Source organism: Chelonoidis abingdonii, chromosome 8 (genome assembly GCF_003597395.2).
Source record: "Chelonoidis abingdonii isolate Lonesome George chromosome 8, CheloAbing_2.0, whole genome shotgun sequence".
Classification (NCBI taxonomy): Eukaryota; Metazoa; Chordata; order Testudines; family Testudinidae; genus Chelonoidis; species Chelonoidis abingdonii.
The window spans coordinates 60,390,079-60,410,469 of record NC_133776.1 but is presented as its reverse complement, the minus strand read 5'-3'; the positions used below and the strand labels follow the sequence as shown (position 1 = coordinate 60,410,469).

Here is a 20,391-nt window from a genome sequence, read left to right as displayed (position 1 = left end):
TTTCAGATTGGTGTTGGGGTTGCCTTTTGCACTGAGGTTACCACCCTCCAGTGGAGGACCCAGGTTTCTAAAAAAAGGGGTGTTAGTAATGGGATATCGATCATTAGAAACGTGATAGCTGGGTTGTGATGACTGGAGAAACCGTATGGACGTTGCCTGCCTGGTGCGAAGGTTGCGGATCTCTTGAGGCATTCAGACAGACCTTAATGTGTACTGGGAGCGGAGCCAGGTGGTCGTGGACATATAGGTACCAGTGACATAGGGAAGAGGGAGTGGAGAAGTAATGTCCTGGCGAAGCCAAAATTTAAGCTGTCTGGGAGAGACTGAAATCCAGGACCTCTATGGTGGCATTCTCAGAATGCTCCAGTTCCACGGCCAGGTAGGCAGGCAGAGCTCAGAGTCTCAATGCGTGAGGGATGATGGTGTGAGGAGGGGTTTACGTTCATTAGAACTAGGCGAAACTTTGGGATGGAGGAGCCTGTACAGAGAGATGGGCTCCACCTAAACCAAAGTGAACCAGACTGCTGGGCACTTGACATAAAAAAGTTTACATTGTAACTCAGGAGAGGGGGAAAAGCCGACTGCTGCAGAGAGCATGTGGATCGGACACAGACTCTCTTAGGGGGAGTCTGATGATAGAGAACTCAGGATAGTCAGGAACAAGGACGGAAGAGATAATGTAGAATGCCGGATCAGATGATAACACAAAAAGAATCGGCACATCAGAAAGGGCAGACAAATAACAAGACAGTTTTAAAGTGCTGTACACAAATGCTAGAAGTCTAAATAATATGGTGAACAGAAGTGCCTTGTGATAGGAGGATATTAGACTCACAGACTTTAAGGTCAGAAGGACCATATGATCATCTAGATCTGACCTCCTCACAAAGCAGGCACAGAATCCTGCCATCCACTTCTCTAACAAACCCCTAACTAGTTCCGAGTTATGAAGTCTTCAATGTGGTTTGAGACCTCAAGCGCGGAGATGCTCAGCAAGTGACCCATGCCCCACGCTGCAAGGAAGGGCAAACCCAGGCTTTGCCAATCTGCCCCAGAGGAAAAATTCCTTTCCCAACCCAATATGGCGATCAAGCAACCTGAGCATGTGGGGCAGACTCACCAGCCGCACCAGGACAAGAATTTCTCTTGCCAGTATATCAGTCCTGTCATAAAACAGATAGCTAGGGGTTAATGTCCTACGTTAGGCTAAATGCCCACACCTGACCAGAGGCATGAGGACAATCCTGCAAATACTGGTGGAGGAAGCTCTTGGTGTGTGTTCTTTGTTCTTTGTCGTTGTTCTTTTCGGTCTGGAGAGTGAACCACACAACGTACCTTCATGCTCTCTCAATCTGTTGTTCAGATTTTAGTAGTACTGAAGGTAGCTTCTAATTGTTTTTCTTATTTCAATATATTGCTGGGGGGAGGCGGTGGGGGGGGGGGGGGGGGGGGAGGGGAGAGTGGTTAAATTTGTATTTAGCTCGAGGAGGCTTTTCTCCATTGTCTATAAGCAGACCCTGTAATCATTCTATCTGAATTTACAGTGATGTATCTTTACTCTTTGGTTTTGTTTTTTATTAAACGTTTCTTTAGACCTATTAATTTTTTCTTCTCTGGTTAAGGCTCAAAGGAACTGAGTCTGTACTCACAGGTAATGTGTGGGAGGAAGGTAATTTTCTCTTGGTATAGTTTGGCCGCTTGATCTCAGTTATTGGCCCTGGTGAGGGGAGAGGGAGGGTGGAGGTGGAAAGCCTCTGTTTTAAAGATCCAATAATTGTAGTTCTTCCCAGAGGTAACCAGAAGGGAAAGGCCTAGGAGAGGGCACTGGTGAGGAGAAAGGCAGGTTTAAAACAAATAAAAGGAAGTTCTTCACACAGCATACAGTCAACTTGTGGAACTCCTTACCTGAGGAGGTTGTGAAGGGTGGGACTGTAACATTGTTTAAAAGGCAACTAGATAAATTCATGGTGGCTAAATCCATAAATGGCTATTAGCCAGGAAGGGTAAAGAATGGTGTCCCTAGCCTCTGTTCGTCAGAGAACGGAAATGGATGGCAGGAGAGAGATCACGTGATCATTGCCTGTTAGGTTCACTCCCGCTGGGGCACCTGGCATTGGCCACTGTCGGTAGACAGATACTGGGCTAGATGGACCTTTGGTCTGACCCGGTACGGCCGTTCTTATGTTCTTATGAGGTGTGCTCCCGAGAATGGGGCAGAGCAGGGAGAGGGACAGGAGGTCAGCTGGCTGGCCTGATGGGTAGGCAGGAAAAGAACCCAGGAGTCGTGAGTCTGTGCCCCAGTATGGCTCTGTGATGACCTGAGTGGGCTCCCTATTTAGCCAAGCTGAAGGGCAGCTCACGCTCTCTGCCCTCGATGTGGACGCTCAGGAGTGGGAGCCAGGGAGCAGAGGCCAAAAGCTGCTCCTGCTGGCCAGTGCCCACTTTCCTGTGCAGTGGTGCTCATGTGGTGCAGGGTGAAATCCGATCCATGGCTCCCAGCGAGTGGCACATGTCCCAGTTTGGGTTCCTGGCTGCAGCTCATGGGTGACTTCGGTCAAGCTACATGACCTCTGTGCCTCTATTTCCCCATGCAGAGCCTGGGAGCGGTGGGGCTATGAGACCGGGATCCCTGGGGCAGGGGGAGCTAATGATCTAATAGCACCGGTAAAGCCCAGTCTGACCAGATCTGTCCCTCCTCATCCCAGGCCCTCTCCTGCCCTTGCTGTGAGTGCCTGGCTTGGGGCTCTTCCTCCAGGCTTCTGCTCCTTGTCCTGCTGCCCTCGGTGCATCCCTGTGGCTGCACCTAGCTGCTCCTCTCCCAGCTCTAGGCTGATGGGGCCATTAGGCTGCTGTTTCCTAGTGGTCAGAGCAGAGCATGAGCTGCCTCAGGCCAGGCTGTGTCCCTAGCTGGGTCACTAGCCTTCTGATGCTAGGAGTCGCTTTCCCTCACAGTGAGCTGGGGATGCTGCCCCAGAGGGAGAGTGGAGGCTTTGACAGCCAATGGGTTGCTGTTGAAAGAGCCCTGGAGGGGGAGAAGCCTCCTGTTGACACCGAGAGCAAAGGGATGCATGGCTGATGCCTCCCCATGCAGTTACGAAAAAGACGGTGCCTGCTTTTCCTGCAGTGGGGCTGGAGTGTCCATGCTGCTGCTCATGCTGGTGAAGGGCTCAGAGCCGGCCTCTCCCATGGGCAGGGTCCCGCATGGGCCACCATGCTCGGCAGTGCATGTGCCTCTTGGGGGACAGCCACCAAGACAGCAGAAGAGGCCCCGGGCTGTGCTGGGGCTCCTGTTGGGTGCAATGCCCTGGAGCCATCCCCTGTGGGGCCCAGGGAGTGACAGAGAGTCTCTGTTCTCTGCCCACAAACAGAGCTGCACTGCTCACCCTGTGGGAGCACTCTGCCTATTGGAGAGTGGTTCCATTGGCACCTCTGGGGGCAATGTGGGGCACTGGTCCAATGTCCAGCCTGAAGAGCTTGGCAGCAGGATGCCGGGCTCTGTCCCCTCTGGAGGTGTCACCATGTACCAGCTCCCCTCGGTGCCTGTTTCACCCTCTGCCCACTCATCCGCTGGTTCATGCCAAATGAGCCTTTACAGTGAAGGATGCTTCATGCTCACTGACATGGTACTGCCCCAGCCCCTGCTGGCTAACAATCTACCCTGCTTCTGCTCCCTCCCACAGTGCCCCTCACAGCTGACCTGGCAGCCCCCGCTAGCCCAACTCTGGTCTCCCCCTGCAGGTGTCTGGCTGGTGGATTTTGCCCGCATACTCAGGGTCTAACTGGTCTTAGCAGTCGGAAAGGAATTTTCCCCTGGGTCAGATTGAAAGAGACCCTGTGGGGTTTTCACCTTCCTCTGCAGCCTGCGGCACAGATCACTTGCAGGTTTAAACTAGTGTCAAGGTGGAGTCTCTGTAACTTGAAGTCTTTAAATCATTATTTGAGGACGTCAGTAACTCAGCCAGAGGTTCAGGGTCTATTACAGGAGTGGGTGGGTGAGGTCCTGTGGCCTGCAATGTGCACAAGATCAGACTAGTGTCACGGAGTCCCCAGGCGATGCTCTGGAACTGCTCCCCACAAAGCCAGTCAGGACTTTGGGGAGCCTCCTCTCCCTTGGAGCAGACTGTTTTCAGGACAAGAAGCTCACACGGCTTCACCTTCCTGGGTCTCTCCTTGCAGCATTCATCATGTGTCCCTCCGTGCGCTTCCCACAGCGAGTCTGCCCAGGCAGGGTCCTGGGGAAGCCAGAGGGTCCTGCATTCTGACTTCACAGTCAGACATGACTCTTAGCCAGCCAGTAAAAGAGGTTTATTAGATGACAGGAACACAGTCTAAAACAGAGCTTGTAGGTACAGAGAACAGGACCCCTCAGCTGGGTCCATTCTGGGGCCCAGCGAGGCAGACAACCCCATCTGTCCTCGCTTCCCATCCCCAGCCAAACTGAAACCCCCTCCAGCCCCTCCTTTCTGGCCTTTGTCTCTTTCCCAGGGCAGGAGGAAGGGCCCCAGCCATTTGTTGCCAGGATCCAGAGTGTCGGCCATTTATGCACACTAGAGACTTAAGAAATGCCTGGGGGAAACTGAGGCACCCAGACAGTATTCAGAAGAAACATTAAGAACAGTCCCACTTCATCACAACTAGATAGTCACGATGGTCCCTTCTGGTTTTAAAGTCTGAGCTCTGCCTATGCCCCTCACTCCCAACCTGCAGCTCCTTGTTAACCTAATCCTGGGTTCCCCACTGCTCTGCCGTTGCCCCTCAGTCCCAACTTGCAGCCCCTCTTGGTGTGGTGGTTCTGGCTCCTCTTCTCCAATTTGGGGTCCTATGGAATCGGTGGGATGTCTTTCCCCCTCCTTCCACCCTCCAGTGATTCCAGCCATTCTGGGAGAGTTGGTGCCTGAGCTGTATCTGCTGAAGTGGTGCTTAACATTGTCCTTGGATCTCCCTGTTCCCAGGAGCAGCCCTGTAGGGGGATGAATGGGAGGCTTGACTGTGTTCTGTCCCCACACCTGCCCAGGACAGGCAGGGAAATCCAAGCCCAGCCCCATCAGTTCTCCTGCCCTTGGGCCTGGCACTGGCCTCGCACCATCTCCAGCCCAAGAGAACAGACGCCTTAGATAAACCACCTTCCATGAGCCAAAGTCAGCCCTGACCCCTGTGCCTGCTTGCCTGCCCACGGGCGCATCTCCGAGCCCCTCCTGGCCTCCAGGCATTTGTGGGGAGCTCCCTGGCCTGCAGCCTGAGCAGGGGGGATACAGAGTAGGTGAGCTGGAGCCCCTCTGTCCCCCCCTGGAACCCATCTTCTCCCCACCAAGCCCTTCTCTCCCCCGAGGGGTTCAGCCAGGGCAGCCTGGCTGGGAGGAGCTTGTGCTGTTATGATCTCTGGTCTGTGGCTCAGCTGAAGCGGGCAGTGCCTGGGGGCAGCATCTGGGGGCAGCACCCTGGTGCCTTGTGCCATGTGTGCCAGGGATGGCGGTGCTGGGACCCTCTCCGTGGGCTGCACAGAGCCCAGTGCCTTCCGTGACCTGGGGCTGGTGTGCAGCTCCATCCCTGCTCCTCCCTCCAGGCTCTGAAATTCCTCCCCGTCTGGGATCTGAAGGATGGGGTGGGAGCTGTACTGGGCCGTCCCCTCATCTGGACTCTATTTCAGCAACATGCCAGAGATGGCAGGAATCTGGCACTGGGAACTGGAGCTATATTTATTTTCTTTTCCAAATCCCAGCCCTGCCCCGGTTGGTGTGGATCGGGACTTTGTGCTGAGGCTGTGACTTGCTGCGCTCTGTCAGTGAGCGCCGAGGAGCAGGGCTGGCTTTAGGGCGATTCCCCCAATTCCTGGGAATTGGGCCCTGCACCCAAGAGGGCCCCTTAGCATCCAGAACAGGGGCCTCGCACCCTCCGCCAAAGTGCCGCCAGAAACGGCAGCAAGTGATTGAGCTACTGCTGAATTGCCGCTGTCTTTGGCGGCATTTTGGCGGCAGCTCTTTCGAATTGGGCCCCGCACGTCCTAAAGCCGGCCCTGCCGGGAAGCCCTGGGTGTTCTGGGGCCTGGGGAGCCTGCTGTGTTCCTGGGTCCGGGGGAGCCTGCTAGGGGGGCTATGGGAAGCCTGCTGCATGCCAGGGGGCCAGGGGAACCCAGTCTGTTCTGGGAGGCTGTGGGGAGCCTGCTGGGCCCTATGGGGAGCCCCAGTGCACCTGTGGGATGCCCCATGGGGAGCCCCTGCATGCCCAGTGGGGGCCACAGGGAGAGCCTGCTGAGCGCTTGGGGGGGCCCACTGTGTGCTAGGGGCTGTGGGGTTTGGGGAGCGGATGCAGCCAAAGCTGCAGGGAAGGAAGTGACAAGAAACACACCTCGTCTCCTTGGCTCCTCTGCAGCTGTAGCTCCTGCTGGGCCTTGCTAGCTAAGCAGGGCCATGTCTGGTACCTCCTTGGCTGGGAGTTGCAGTCCCCAGGTACGGCTGGCATGCGTGCAGGAGCTGGCATGGGCAGCTCGTAGGGGGTGCGCTCCCCTCTGAGTAGGGTGACCAGATGAGATGAAGAAAATATTGGGACACGGGGAGGTGGGGGGTGTCCGCTGATGGAGCGAAAAAACAAACAAACACAAATAATCAGTGCTGCCAGCGGAGCGAAGTATCGTCGGGACGCGGGACAGCCACCCAAATATCGGGATGTCTGGTCACTGTACCTCTGAGTCAGCTACCCTGGGCCCCAGTTGGCAGCACCAGGTGAGGATCTGAGGCAGGGTCTCCCCAGGCCCACCTGGCTCTGTGGGGAGCATGTGCTGTATGGAGGTTGTATTGGCCTGTAGCATCCTCAAGCCCTGCATTGGACTCTGTCAAGCTGGAGCCCCACAGCCCATTCCCAGGGGGCTCGGGAATCCAGCTCAGGTTCTTTGCAGCTCGTGACAGAACAGGGCCTGGTAGGTGCCCTGGCCTTCAGTGCAGTGCTGGGGACCACAGGTCAGAGCCTGCAGCAACTATGCTCTCACTTTGAGGTGGTCAGTGATGTGGGGGTGCAGTAGGAAGGGGTGCTGCCCTCTCCCGGGAGGGACTCAGGCAAGGTGCCCCTGTGGAAGCAGAGCTTGTTTATCCAGTTCCATCAGCTGGAGAAGGATCTTCAGCCTCAACCACATCCTGTTTAGGGGTGAGCCAGTGGCGGGGAGCTGAGTCTGTCCCTCCCTGGCAGTGCCCATGAATGAGCTTTGGAGGAGCAGGCTGATGTGGGTGCTCTGGCACCAGAACCGGGCATGGGCAGGTAATTCAGAAGCTCCCCACTTACCCCATTTGTGCCATGGCACTAGGAGAGCTGTGGGCAGCCCTGGCCCATGGGGCATCCCCACCTCCTACCCTTCCAGATGGAGCCCAGTGGGTGGGGGAAGCGAGTGAGAGTCAAGCTGCTGTTGTGCTGGAGTCCATCGGCTGGCTTTGGCACCGAGCATGGGATGAGGCATGGAGCTGTTCCTGGCATTGCTTGGGGATGGGGGACATTCGGCCTTCTGGGCTGGGTGGGCAGGGTGCTCTTCCTGCCCAAAGGGGGCTGGGCTTGTTGGAGATCCAGGGCAGGCCAGGGGAACAGAACCAGAGACCAAAACACAGGCCTCTCACCTGGAAGGAGGTGTTGGGTGTCCTGTGGTGGTGGCTGCTGTACCCAGAGAGGCCGTGAAACTGAGTAGGGCACTGGACTCCTTGCTCTTTCTGTGTCTGTCACATTAGGTAAGCTTCTTCCTGTTTGTGCCTCAGCTTCCCTTGCTGCAGTGGGGCTAGTGCTACACTCCTGCCTGTCTACGGTGCTTTAAGCCCCTGAGCTGATGGGACTGTGTCAGGGCTGGCTTCTGCGCCCACTGTTCCCCTGCACAGCATCCTCTAGTGACGCACATGCACCATGCTGGGGCATGGTAGCTCCTGCCAGGGGCACAGTGGGCGCAGATAATAGTGATAGCATGGTGGTGCTCAGACGCCCCGCTGGATGTTGTGCTGGGTGCTGTATGAACGCAGAGAGGAGGCCATCACTGTGCTGCGGGCCTCCAGCCAAAGGACAAAGGTGGGCTGGGAAGGGGGTGCAAGCCAATGCATCTGGGTGAAACCTGGCCCTGCCTGGCTAGTTCTGGGGCTTGTAGCTCAGGTGGTGGTTTCCTTGGGGGTCATGCTGGGGGGCAGAGGAGAGGAATATAGAGCCGGGAAGAAGTTTTTTCAGTCAAATTATTGTTGTCACAAGAAGCCTCTGCTGGCCGCAGGGAGGATCGATACGGCTCCCGTTTCCCGTGAAAATGGCACCGCATTGCCTCATGGGAGTTGTAGTTCAGGGCCTCTGGCTCCCATTCTCTGTGGATCAGGTGCCCTGGCCAGACTACATCTCCCATGGTGCACTGTGGTGTGGCAAGGGGTGCCTGTCATGTGCCCACTCCCCTTACCTCAGTGCATCATAGGAGATGTAGTCTGGATGCAGCATGGCCAACCCCAAGTGTTCAGACATCGCAAGTCAGCCCCCAAAGCCAGGAGATTTCGAATGCAGAGTAAAAGGTGGGCTCTCTTGGTTTGGCTGCCGTTTGCTGAGCATCTAGGCTGGTCTGGCGAGATTTGCCCTGCACTTAGGAGAGCTAGAAGCATAGGCAGTTTTAAAATGAAGGCTGAGATTCTCCCCTTGTCACAGGACTCCACGTGCTGGGGCTTGACCAAAAGCACCAAATATCACTGGGTGAAATCATGAGAGTTAGCAACCCTGTGAACTCCAGTGCCCATGAGGCACCGCTGGGCATTTGGAATTGCTTTATTTGGGGGATTCGGACCCCATTTCCGAGAAGCTCTAGAGGAACTTGCTGATCCCCAAAGTCAGGAGGCTGGGCTCTGTCAGCACGGTGGCTGCAGGGACCCTTACAGAGGGATCTGAAGGTGGAGGCAGTAGCAGCTGTTTGAGTTTGATCCAGGAGTTTCCTGGTGCAGAGTGGGCAGCATGGGAGCCAGCACAGTGGGATCTGGCAGGCGATCCAGGTTGGGAAAGCTGCTGAAGCAGCAGCAGGCAGTTGCTTGCCCAGATGAGTGGGGAGGGCTTTGGGCTGTCTCCTGACCCCTGATGGTTTGATGCCGGCTCTCCCCTTGTTTTGGGAACGCTCTCAGCTGCTGTGTCCCAGTCTCATTTCTTCTAGCTCCATGCTCCGGGTTTGGACTCCAATTTGTGCCCCCCTTCAGCATCCGCCTCTGTGATGGGCTCCATGCATCTATTACTGGTGAGATCCAGTATGCCTTTGCTACGTTCTTGCCAATGCCATTGATCTGTGCAGGGAGCCACCGGCCACCTTGCTGCGACTGTGGATTTGTCCTGCCCAGGGATTTGTACATTCGTTTACTTCAGTGCATGTCTCCCAGCCCCAGGGGCAGTCTCCTCCCCAGAGCAGGTGCAGCATGGGCATCCCCTCCGCACATACCTGGACGATGCCCTGAGCTTGAGGGGCTCCCATGCAGGGGACAGCAGGAGTCCTGCCTCCAAGGCACGTGTAGTCATTGGCCTCTCTGTGGAGATGGGCAGCACTGAGAACCAGTCTGTGCCAATGTGGGGGCGGTTTCTGTGCAGTGGCAAGGAGCCAAGGCCCCAGTCTGCGCTGCCCTCTGATCAGCGAACAGGGCTGTCGGGACCAGCACTTTCAGCCACTGATCTAGACTGGCAATGCCCAGGAGCTGGAATGCCCAGTTCCCCTCGCCCACAGAGTCCCTTGTTCTACACCCACCACGGGGTGGATGTGCTGATGCCATGGACAGGGTGGCTGGGAGCACTGGACACTGGGCTGGCATTTCAGCCGCACAATGGGCTCTTGTACTGTCCCGACGCCGCTGGGGAATCTGCGAGGAGAGTGAGAGACATTTTTCAGCTTCCTTTCTTTGCTGTTGAGATGCATGTGACTGGGATGGGGGAGGGAGGCCATGCCAAGCCCAGCTGGGCTGCTCAGCTCAGCGTGCCTCCACTCCAGCCTGGTCTGTCTTGGGAACACCTGGGCCCCTTGGGGCAGGAGCCTCCTCTCCCACAGTGGATCCCCCAGGGTTGACTCGATGGCTGCCCCAGGCCAAGATCCAGCTGTAGCCAGGTTGGTTTTTGTGGGCCCGGAAGCACAGGACCCTTCGGAAAGTGGTACGAGCGCCCCTGCTGTATAACAGCCTGGTCCCTAGTGCGCTGCTTGAGGGGGGAGGAGGGGGAACCCGGCTTTCCTGCTTGGGGTTTTTAAGCCCACCAGGCAGGGTTGGGTCGAGGGAGGAGGGGAAAGGGGACTCAGCTGGGTCTGGGGGCATTGAGATGGAGAAGGGGCATTGATGGCTGATCCGCTTTGAGATAAAGGAGCAGCACCGATGGTGTCAGCAGAGTGTGTGGGGGGTCTCAATCTGGGACCGGTCCAGTTTGTGGTGTCCTCCCAGCAGGGAGGAAGGTTAAAGTCTTGGGGGACAGGAGTGCCAAGTTGATGAGTGAGGAAGGGGGCATAGTGGGGGACGGGCACAACTCTGCCCTTTTCCTGCTTGGTGGTGGGCTGGGGAAGGGGCCTGGGCCATGACTGTGTATTCCTTGGAGGCTGGAACATGGGCACTGTGCTGTGGGCAGGGTCTGTGCCCCTGCAGGGGCGGCACATGGAGTGACGGGGGAGGGTTAGCCTGGGCATCCCCCACAGGTAAATGGCAGATCCGGCCAGATGGGCGTGCAGAGCGAGGGCTGGGACAGGAAGACCTGCCCTGTCTAACCTGTGCAGCTTGTGCTGGGGAAGGGGGGGCTGTGGTCCAGGGTCTGAAGTTGGGCACTGCAGGGGCTGTGTCGAAGCAGACCTGCCATGCCCTGGTCTCCTGCAGAGCAGTGAGACCAGGGCTCAGACACAGGACTGGACCTGCTGTGTGATGTGCAGGTCGGCATTGCCCTTGGTGGGTGCAGCAGACAGTGACAGCCCCCTGGGGGAGCAGGAGCACCCTGCAGAGCCGATCCCTGGCTAGGACTCAAGGCACCTTCTGGCTTCTCCACCGTTTGCTAGAATCCCAGCTGCTCTGGTGCAGCATGTCAGGAGGGCCAATAAGGTAACACTCGAGGATGGTGGGTGCCCATGTGCCATGATGATGTGCACAGAGGCAGTGCAGGATGGTGCTGTAAGATGGTGTGTTGCCACCCAGGCTGCCAGGAGCCATGTGGGGCTGAGCCCAGGGATGAAGGGTTGGAGGGTCACTGCTGTGTTCTGCATGGCCTTTCTCCCAGGGGGTGGGGAAGGTTGTGACCCTGGCACTTGGGGCCAGGTGGGCCTAGCTTGCTGGCCTCCCAAACAGCCCTAGTGCAGGGTTACTCTCTCTGCCAGAGCGAGCTTGGGCGCTGCTAGCAGCTGGAGTCGGATCAGATCCATAGCTCAGGAATCCCAGCAGTCAGACCAGGGAGCTGCCGTCCTGGGGTGGGAGTGCCATGCGGGGCTGGGCTGCCATTGCCAAGCTGCCAGGCTCTTTGGAGTATGCCCATCTAGCTAAGTATTGTGCTGGGCTCATGACTTGGGCACAAAGCTGCCCCCCCGCACACTGGTGTTAGGCAGGGGGCTCCATGGCAGCCAGGATGGGTATCCCACTGTGAGTGAGGGGGCCTAGGGGCCCAGTCTGCCCTGGGGCGGGAGCCCTGGGCTTTGCTCTGAGGCTGCTTGTTTTTTTTCTGTTTGTGCTGCAATCACTGCATCCTTGTTCTCCCCTCTTGGTTCGTGAGGGCCAGGCAGGATCAGGCACTGGCAGCCAGGTCCCCCAAGGGCTTTGTGTGGCAGAGTGGGCTGGTTGGGAGCTTGGGGCTTATGGTGGGGGCAGGGCGGGAGGGAAGTAATGTGAGCATTCACAGCTCACTGGGGGGTAGCAGCCAGGACCCCCATCCACTTTAGGCCACAAGCCAGCTCTGGACAGGCTCCCTGGGGCGTGTTGCTGATGGCTATTGGAGTTCCTACAGCTTCCTCCTCAGCCACTGTGCCTGGCCACAGTTTGAGGGGGGCCCTGGGCCCTGGGTTCTGATCCAGCACAAAAATCCCCATCCCCTAGAAAGCTGGGTTGAGACCCAAGACCCCCATTGCACCAGCAATCCTCTCTTGAGGCTCATAGCAGGGTTATTTTCCTTAGTGAATGTCACCAGCTAGGTTGTCCTAAGGTGGCCCATCATCATGGCATCTGGCTCCAGAACAGATGGTTGGTGTAGGCTGTCCCAGATGGAGATGGAAGCTCTCTGGCTGTGGCCCCTTCTAGCTCAGTCTCCCTCCGGGCACCTGCACAGGGAAGGCCAGAGATGGTCTTGGTGGTGTGGGCTGTGCCCCTTTAAGAGCTGGGCTGTGAGCCTCGGGCCTTGCCCAGCAGCTGTGTCATGGCTCCAGGCAGGATGCTGAGGCTCTGCAGGGGCACCTTCTCTCCTGAGCTGGCTGGGGTTAATAGCAGCCAGCCTGGAGCTGGTGCTGGGCTGCCATGCCCTGAGGCATGGGTGGTAAGGGGATCTGCTGAGTGACACTCAGTGGAGCCACATGCTCCTGGCTGGCCATGCTCCCAGGGGAGCACTCAAGAATGACCTGTCCTGTCAGAGCCGGAGGAGGGGTTCCCCCAAATGACAGCCTAGTGCCCCATCAGCCAGAGGGGCCATCTCCCCTCAGCCAGCTGGGTGGAGGAGGGAGCCAACTGCTGCCCCTCCCCCTTGCTTGCTGTGCCTTTTAACCTCTTGTGTGCCAGGTTCAGTGATAGGTTCAAGCCAAATATGACTGGGACTGAGGGAAAACCTAGGGTTGAGGAAGAGGAAACCGGACTTCTTTGCCAGAGGGGGGTGCTGTGGGCAGGGAGGGTGTCCAGCCTAGCCGGTCCATTCAGCTGTGTCTTGGTCTGCTGCTGGCTGTGCAAGGACCCATTTCCCCAGTGGTACGCTGGCGCCTTTCTTCAGACTAGAATGGGCCTGTTGTGCGGCATGCTAGGAAGGGATGTGCACGCACGGTGTGACAGGATGCACCAGGTGTGAGAGATGCACCATTTGGGCTGGATTCCAGACACGTTCTGTGGACCTGGCGCCCCTGGGTTTCTTTGTTTGAGGGCTGGGTGCTTCTAGCAGCTCCGTTGTGGGGCCTGGCTGGAAGGCTGGCTCAGAGCTTCTGCAGCCGGGGGTCCTTGTCCCCTCCAGCTACCCTTGGGCTGTTGCCTGCCTGTTGCTCAGCCAGGCCCCAGCCTCAGCCTGCCGAGACACCTGCTGCCAGACAGCTGGTCTCTAAGTGCTGTGTCATGGCGACATGGGTTGGGGCCCTGCTGCTGCCTCCACCCCAGGAAATTGTTTTCCCCCATCCCCAACTTGGATTGGCAAGCAGGTGGGGAGGCAGGGAGAGGAGCTGAATGTCATCGCTGGGAGGGGAAGGAAGAGGAATGTGGGAGGGGGTGTGGATTTTGTTGGCGATGGATGGGTAGAGTTGCCAACTTTCTATTTGTAGAAAACTGAACCCCCATGCCCTTCCCACCCCTTCTCTGAGGCTCCACCATCCCCCTCCCCATTGTTCACTCACTCATTTTCACCAGGCTGGGGAAGAGATGTGGGACTGGATGAGGGCTCTGGCTGGGGCCAGGGATGAGGGGGTTGGGGTGCAGGAGGGGTCTCTAGGTTGTGGCCATGGGGTTTGGAGTGGGAGAGGGGGCTCCAGGCTGGGGCAAGGGTTTGGGGCAATGAGAGGATGTGGCTCTGGCTGGGAGTGTGGGCTCTGAGCTGGGGCCGAGGGGGTTGGAGTGCGGGAGAGGACTCCAGGCTCGAGTTTGGATGCAGGAAGGAGCTCCGGGAAAGGGCAGGGGGTTGGGGTGTGGGAGAGAGTAAGGGGTGTGGGCTCTGGGTGGCGCTGCTAGTCTCAGGCAGCTCCCAGAAAGTGGCCAGCATCTGCCTCTGGCTCCTAGGCAGAGGCACTGCTAGGCAGCAACATGCGCTGCCCTGCCTGCAGGTGCCGCCCCTGCAGTTCCCGGCCAATGGGAACTGCAGAGCCAGCGCTCAGGGCAGGGGCAGCGCATGGACCTCCGTGGCCACCCCTATGCGTAGGAGACAGAGGGAGATGCTGGCCGCTTCCCAGGAGCTGCGCGGAGCCAGGCAGGCACCTTGCTTGCCCCGCGGCAGGTGGCCAAACGGACTTTTAACGGATTGGTTAGTAGGGCTGGGAGACCTTCATGCCCTGACTCCCACAGTAACTTTCCAGCCCGCGCAATATGTGCACCACCCTGCTCCCTACCTTAGAGGGTCCTTGTGGGACATCTCTATGGGCATGGTGTGTTCCAAGCTCTGGACTTGTGGCCCCAGCACCACCACCGTTTGGTGCACCCCCAATCCCATGAGACCTCTGTCTTGCAGTAGCTGGGCCTGGGGTTCCCCTCAAAGGCAGTTGGGATGCCAGGGGCGGGGAGGTGTGGTGAGGGCTGGACAGCCAGATGTGTTGAAACAGGTTCCCTGCATCACTGGCCAAGGTGCTGGGGCATCCCCAGAAAGCAAGGACTTGGCTGCCCCACACCCCTCTGTGGGCGGGCACATGTGAGCACAGTGCCCGGCCCATCTGACCACCTGGCTGTCTTGGATCTGTGCCTAGGTTGAAGATGGGGGTAAGGCAGCCCTGTCGCGCAAGATGCGGCCTGAGGACGAGCTGGTGAACATCAATGGCACCCCACTGTATGGCTCCCGGCAGGAGGCGCTCGTCCTCATCAAAGGCTCCTACCGCACACTGAAGATGATTGTCAGGAGGTAGGAGCGTGGGGCCCTGGCTGGGCTGTCCTTGCCTGGAGAGCGGGTGAATTGTCCTAGAGTCAGCCTCACTGGGGGTCCCCAGGCGCTGGGGAGAGTGCCACCCTGTGGGCAGAGGGGAGAGTTGCAGGAGAATCCTGTTGGCAGCAGTTTGAGGAAGGGTCTGCCCCGCTCCAGAGGTGCTGGGGGGCAGCAAGGGGCTGAGGTGACTGGGCTGCGGGCTGGCATGTCTGGGTCTTGCCAGGCCCTGTCTGGCCCAGTCAAGGGAGAGAACAGAGCAGAGGGGTTTCCCCAGCAGCCTGAGACCCCTGGCACTCGCTACGCAGAGTTAGGGCTAGAGGCTGCATCTGGGGCTGGCTGGGAGCTTATAGCCGGTGGGGCTGCCTGGCTCGCTGCCCTTGTGTGCAGGGGGAGCCATGAGACCCTGTCTCCCTTCTCTGCCGGCCCCTGCCATACCGCCTCACCCAGGGGTTGGGGAGGAGACACTCTGAGCGGGGCTGTCCCAGCAGGTGAGGGCAGAGGGTTGAGGGCAGCTGTGGGGTGTGTGTGTGTGTTGAGCTTTCCCCATTCGCAGAAGGGCAATGAGATGGGGGACCCCTCTCCTGGGTGTGGAGCCTCCTAGCCCCTGTTTGGTTCTACTGGGCTCCCCACAGCAGGCCCAGGCTCCCCTACTAGCTGGGGGCAGCTCAGGGATCCTCCACAGCCCTTCCCCCTGCCCCCAGCCTGTGTCTTTGGAGGCACCTGACCCCCAAATCCGGGGAGGGGGAGCAGTGGGGGTTGGACCACCCCTTCCTCCAGCAGTCAGATGTGTCTGGCTCCTCTCTGCCCTGAGAGCCCCAGGGCTAATCCCCAGCACCACCTTATCTCCCGACCCCCGGAGTCCTGCCCTGTTTATCTCCCGACCCCTGGCGCCCTGCCCTGTTTATCTCCCAACTATTTGGGGTGGGTGAGTCTAGCTGTGGGGGGTCTTACTGTCTTGGGCAAGAGTCCGGGGAGCTGGGCAGGGGACCCCGTTCCTGTTGAGCTGACAGCAGACAGGCGCTGGAAGCAGTGTGAGGACATGGGCAGGAGGCCTGGCTGGAACCAGGGCCCTTTGCCCCCTTGGGCCTCCTGATGCCCCTGGGAAGCAGCCTTGGCTGAGCTCCAGCAGCAAGCTCTGGTGCATGGGGGCACAGCTGGGTCTCTGCTGGGGCAGCCCCCACAGCTCCCTGCCAGGACTCAGTAGGCTCTGGGCTATGCAGTCCCAGGGAGCCCTAAAGCCTTTTGACTGTTTCAGCTGCTCCTGTGATGCCAGATACCCAGGTGATGGGCCCCGGAAGAGGCTGAGCTGGGTGTGGATTCCCGTGTGCTGGAGACCCAGGAAAGGCCCCTGCTCCTGGCTGTAGGGGGCCCTGGCTCAGTAGGGAACCCGCCCTCCTCCCACCCGCTCCAGGCGGGGACTTGGGGGGGATGTGGGCCCTGCTGTCCTGTGGTGCTCCCAGCCTGAGCTGCTGCTGCCCTCTGGTGGCTGGAATGTGTCTGTTTTCTGCTGGTCAGAAGTGCCTGGACTCAGGGCATGGATCGGGGAGACAGCACCAGGGCTGCCCAGAGGATTCAGGGGGCCTGAGGCAAAGCAATTTTAGGGGCCCATTCCCTAAAAAAAAGTTGCAGTACTATAGAATACTATATTCTCGTGGGGGCCTCTGTGAGGCCTGGGGCAAATTCCCCACTTGTCCCCCACCTCTGGGCAGCACAGCCTGTTGGCCCCCCAGAGCCCTAGTGATGTCTGGGATGGCTCCATGCTGAGCCTCAGACCCTCTCCCCTCCCCAGGGGGGTTATGTCCTGGCACCGAATCTCTGGCCTAATAGCCACGTCCATCCAGAGTCTTTCCTGTGCATTGCAACAACCCAGCTACTTGCTTGGGGAGAGGAGCCCCTGGACTTAGGCAGCCCATTGGCTATTCCTGCCAGGGCCAGGACAGCTTGGATCCCCATTCCCCAGCACTCAAATGCAGGCAGGGAGGTGGCTGCAGAGATGTGACACTGGCCGGGAGGGGATGCCCCCGGAGGACCCAAGCTCTCTGAGCATGGTGCCCCCCTGAAGGCCTCCCCGATGAGCCCAGATCAGCCTGCAAAACTTGGCGCTTGCTGCAGGTGTGGGGCTGCTTGGTGCCAGCGACATGGGCCGGGGGCTCTGCCCGGGAGATTGGGGGAGGATGCAGCCCCCAGCCAGGGCTCCCCTAACCCACCTGGCCCTTCCCAGAACCGAGGCTGCAGGGCTGTCCATTCATAGAATCATAGAAGATTAGGATTGGAAGAGACCTTAGGTGGTCATTTAGTCCAACCCCCTGCTCAAAGCAGAACCAATCCCCAGACAGATTTTTGCCCCAGATCCCTAAATGGCCCCCTCAAGGATTGAACTCAGAACCTTGGGTTTAGTAGGCCAATGCTCAAACCACTGAGCTATCCCTCCTCCCCTTGATCTCTTCCTGTCTCCACCCCCCTGACCTCCCTCTTCCTGGGCTCTTCCCAGGGCTTCCTGTGCGAGGGTGGCGGGGGCGGTAGCCAAGCCCAGCTGCTTAGGGCAGGGAAGCAGCTGCAGCTGTTGTGGTTTGTTTTGTTGCAATCAGCACTAACTGTGGAGCGAGTCCCTGGACAGATCCCACAGGCTCCCGCACTCTGCCCAGCCCTGGCTGGGGTCTGCCCAGGACAGGGGGCTGGGTGCACCCCAATGTCAGGGCCTGGCTGGCCGGGAGGTGACCTGACTTCTTCATGCTGCCACATGGGGCAGCCATGGCCCTTTGTGAATGGCTGTGGGAGACTTGGCAAAGGCATCCCTGGGCATGCCAGCTGGAGACCCCTTCTCTAGCCCAGCGGCCCTTGGCATTGTGCAGCTATCAGGGGAGGAGGGAAGTACTAAGGCCAGGCATAGGCCCTGCTCTCCCCTGCAACTGGAAAAGCTCCCTGATCCCCAGGACAGCCCGCGGATGCAGGGGTCGTCTCCCTTCCTCCGGGGTGCCAATGATGCTCGGGATCTGAGTCCCTCGCGAGGGGCAGGGCAGGGCTGACTCAGTGTGCCCAACGGGGCCCTGATGTCCCATTTCCTCTCTGACTGCTCATGGAGCCAGGAAGCCCTAGGTTGCTCTCCAGCCCCAGCCAGCTCCCCCCCTGTTTTCTCTCCCATGTGGCAGCGAATTCCATGCTGTCCGGAGCTTATCTCCCCTGAACATCGCTTCCTCGCTCCCTTCCTGGCTGCTGCGGTTGCCTGGGAGCAGGTAGACGATTGGCTGCTGGGCCTGGGGGTGGGGCTCTCAGAACCGGCAAAGACTCTGGGAGAGCACTGGGATCGGGGTCAGCAGCCACGGTGCTAGCAGAGGCTGCCTGGTGTGGCGCAGCCAGCAAGCGAGGGCACCATCTCTGCAGTCTGATGTGGCACCCAGGCTCGTGGCTCCACAGCACGGAGGGCTTGGGCTGTGCTTCTGTGGGAGGCGTTAGGGGCAGCAGATCGGCCAAGAGGGACGCAGTGCTGTAGTCTTTGGGGTCGCCCAGCCCAGATCTCTCTGGAATCCCCCATCCATGGTGAGTACGGGGCCTTGAGCTGGTGGGGCTTCACTGGCTCCCAGCGCTGACAGCCCATCTCTGGAAAGCAGCCTGGTTTGCCCTGGAGGGAGCCAGGCCCAGTGGGACAATGGGAAGGATGGATAACCTGCTCCATGGTTTGTGCCTTGCTGAAGGTGGCAACTTCTGCCAGGAGATGTGGGGCACAGCTTGGGCTCCCCAGCACCTGCATTGCCTCTGCCCCTGCCTGAGCAGAGCATGTCATCCATTTGCCCCTCCATCCCCAGCACTGCTCACCCTATAGGGTGCAGACACCTCTTTTCTGGGGCCCTGCATAGCACCTGCCCCCTCTCCCACTGGAGTGCACCTGAATCCTGACAGAATGTCTGCCTCCTGTGACTCCCAAGCTGAGCACACAGCTCTACCAGTGCCCCTCACTCCTGACCTGCAGCCCACTGCTGTCCCAGCCCTGGGCTTCTCTCTGCACAGCTCTGCCGGTGCCCTTCAGTCCCAACCCATAGCCCCTGCTCTCCCAGCCCCCTGTCAGAGCCCAGGCCCCTCTCCACCACCCCTCTGTCCCAGTCCTGCCTCCCACAACACAGAAGCAGCTGGTCTTGCCCAGTAGTGAGACAGCTTTGTGATGTAGCCAAGTCCCTGAGGTTCCTAAGGCTTTTGAAGTCCATTTCACTTGATGCCAGTTCAGGTAAAGTCAGGGTCTCCCGAAAAGTGGCACATTCCCCTGCACTGTGCCCCGTCCCTTCAGGCCTGGCAGGGGGCTTGTGGCTCCCCCGTGGCCAACTGCTGCAGTCATCTCTGTCTCCCTTCACGCTCAGGGTGCAGCCTGCAGGGCTCAGCAAGACCCCTTGTGATTGTGGTACTGCCCTTGACTTGGCACCTCAGCCTTATCCCCTGAGGGCTGCAGCTGGATGAGCGGCTGCCCTCACAGATCAGACCAAAGGCAATGTATGGGGCGCGCAGCTGCTTGGAGATGCTTAGACTGGGCGGCTGCTCCTGGGGGAGCCAGGGACTTGGGGACAGCACTGGGGCTCCAGGCCAGGTCCCAGCAGGGGTTGTGCTCAGTGCCAGCTAACAGTGCTGGTGCAGGGCTCTGCAGGGACGGGTCAGGGCTGTTCGGGTCTGGGCCCCCAGCTCTTGTGCCATGGCACCATGTGATCTGGCACAGTTTCCTGTGTCCATCCCTTGCTGAGCTGGGCTACAGCTGCTGGGCTGGGCTGCCACAGAATGGCAGGTGCAGCTAGGCCCTGCAGGCATGGTGGCCCTGCTCCCCCAGAGCCAGTGGTGCTGAGGAGCGCTGTGCTGCTGAAGCATCGTCTTCCAGAGGAGCCATAAAACCTGGGTTCCTGCCCACCTGCAATCACTAAGGTCCCGGAGCACTTTAATGCCCTGACTTGTCTGTAATCCTGGTTGTCCTGGCCACATCCTAGCACTAGAGCTAGCTTCTGTATGACAGGCCGTAGTGCAGGGAGTCGTGTCTGACTGGGTGTTGCTGCAACCCTTTCAGAAGGGGCTCTGAGTGCTGGGGAGCGGCCAGTGTCAGGTTGTGGAGCCAGGGGACAGCTGGATCAGGGCACTGTGAGTTCTCAGGGGCAGGGATGGGGTGAATCCCACACCCAGACAGGGCCCCAGGCCTGACTGGGTCTCTGCACTGCTGGTGGGATTGGGCCCCTGTTGCCCTGGGCACTGCCCCAAGGATCTCACCAGCCGAGAGGCCTTGGGGAACCGAGGATGCATTGGCTCTCACTGCATTTGACTAGTCTCCTGGGGCCACGACACCCCAACTCTCCCTCTAGAGAACTGGGATCACGTGGTACAACTGAGCCTGCCTTCTGAGTTTCCTGGGGGTGATTCTGACCCCCTATGTGGGGTGCCTGCTGGGGGCATGTGTCTCCCTGTAGGAGCAGGCAACTGTGCAGCTCTGCTGTGCTGGCCTGGCACCAACCCTGTGGAGCCCATAAATCCTGGCGTTATTGCCGTGCTATCAGTGTGCAGTCCCTGACCCCCACACAACAGCTTCCTCTGCACTTCTCGCCGGGGCACTGCCTACATATCAGGGACTCCAGGATTGGGATCCCAAATCTCTCGCCCCGAGAGCAGGAAGATGGCTCTGCAGAGCCCACTTCTTCC

At 58.9% G+C, this 20,391-nt stretch overlaps 1 protein-coding gene across 1 annotated transcript in view; it reads left to right on the top strand.

The window, feature by feature from the left end:
• Positions 1-20,391, top strand: part of SHROOM4 (shroom family member 4) — a 75,606-nt gene that overhangs the window by 32,267 nt on the left and 22,948 nt on the right. Inside the window, exon 2 of the mRNA XM_032791608.2 lies at positions 14,558-14,709. Coding sequence (XP_032647499.1) covers positions 14,558-14,709 — 152 coding nt within the window. The remainder of the gene's footprint in view (positions 1-14,557; positions 14,710-20,391) is intronic.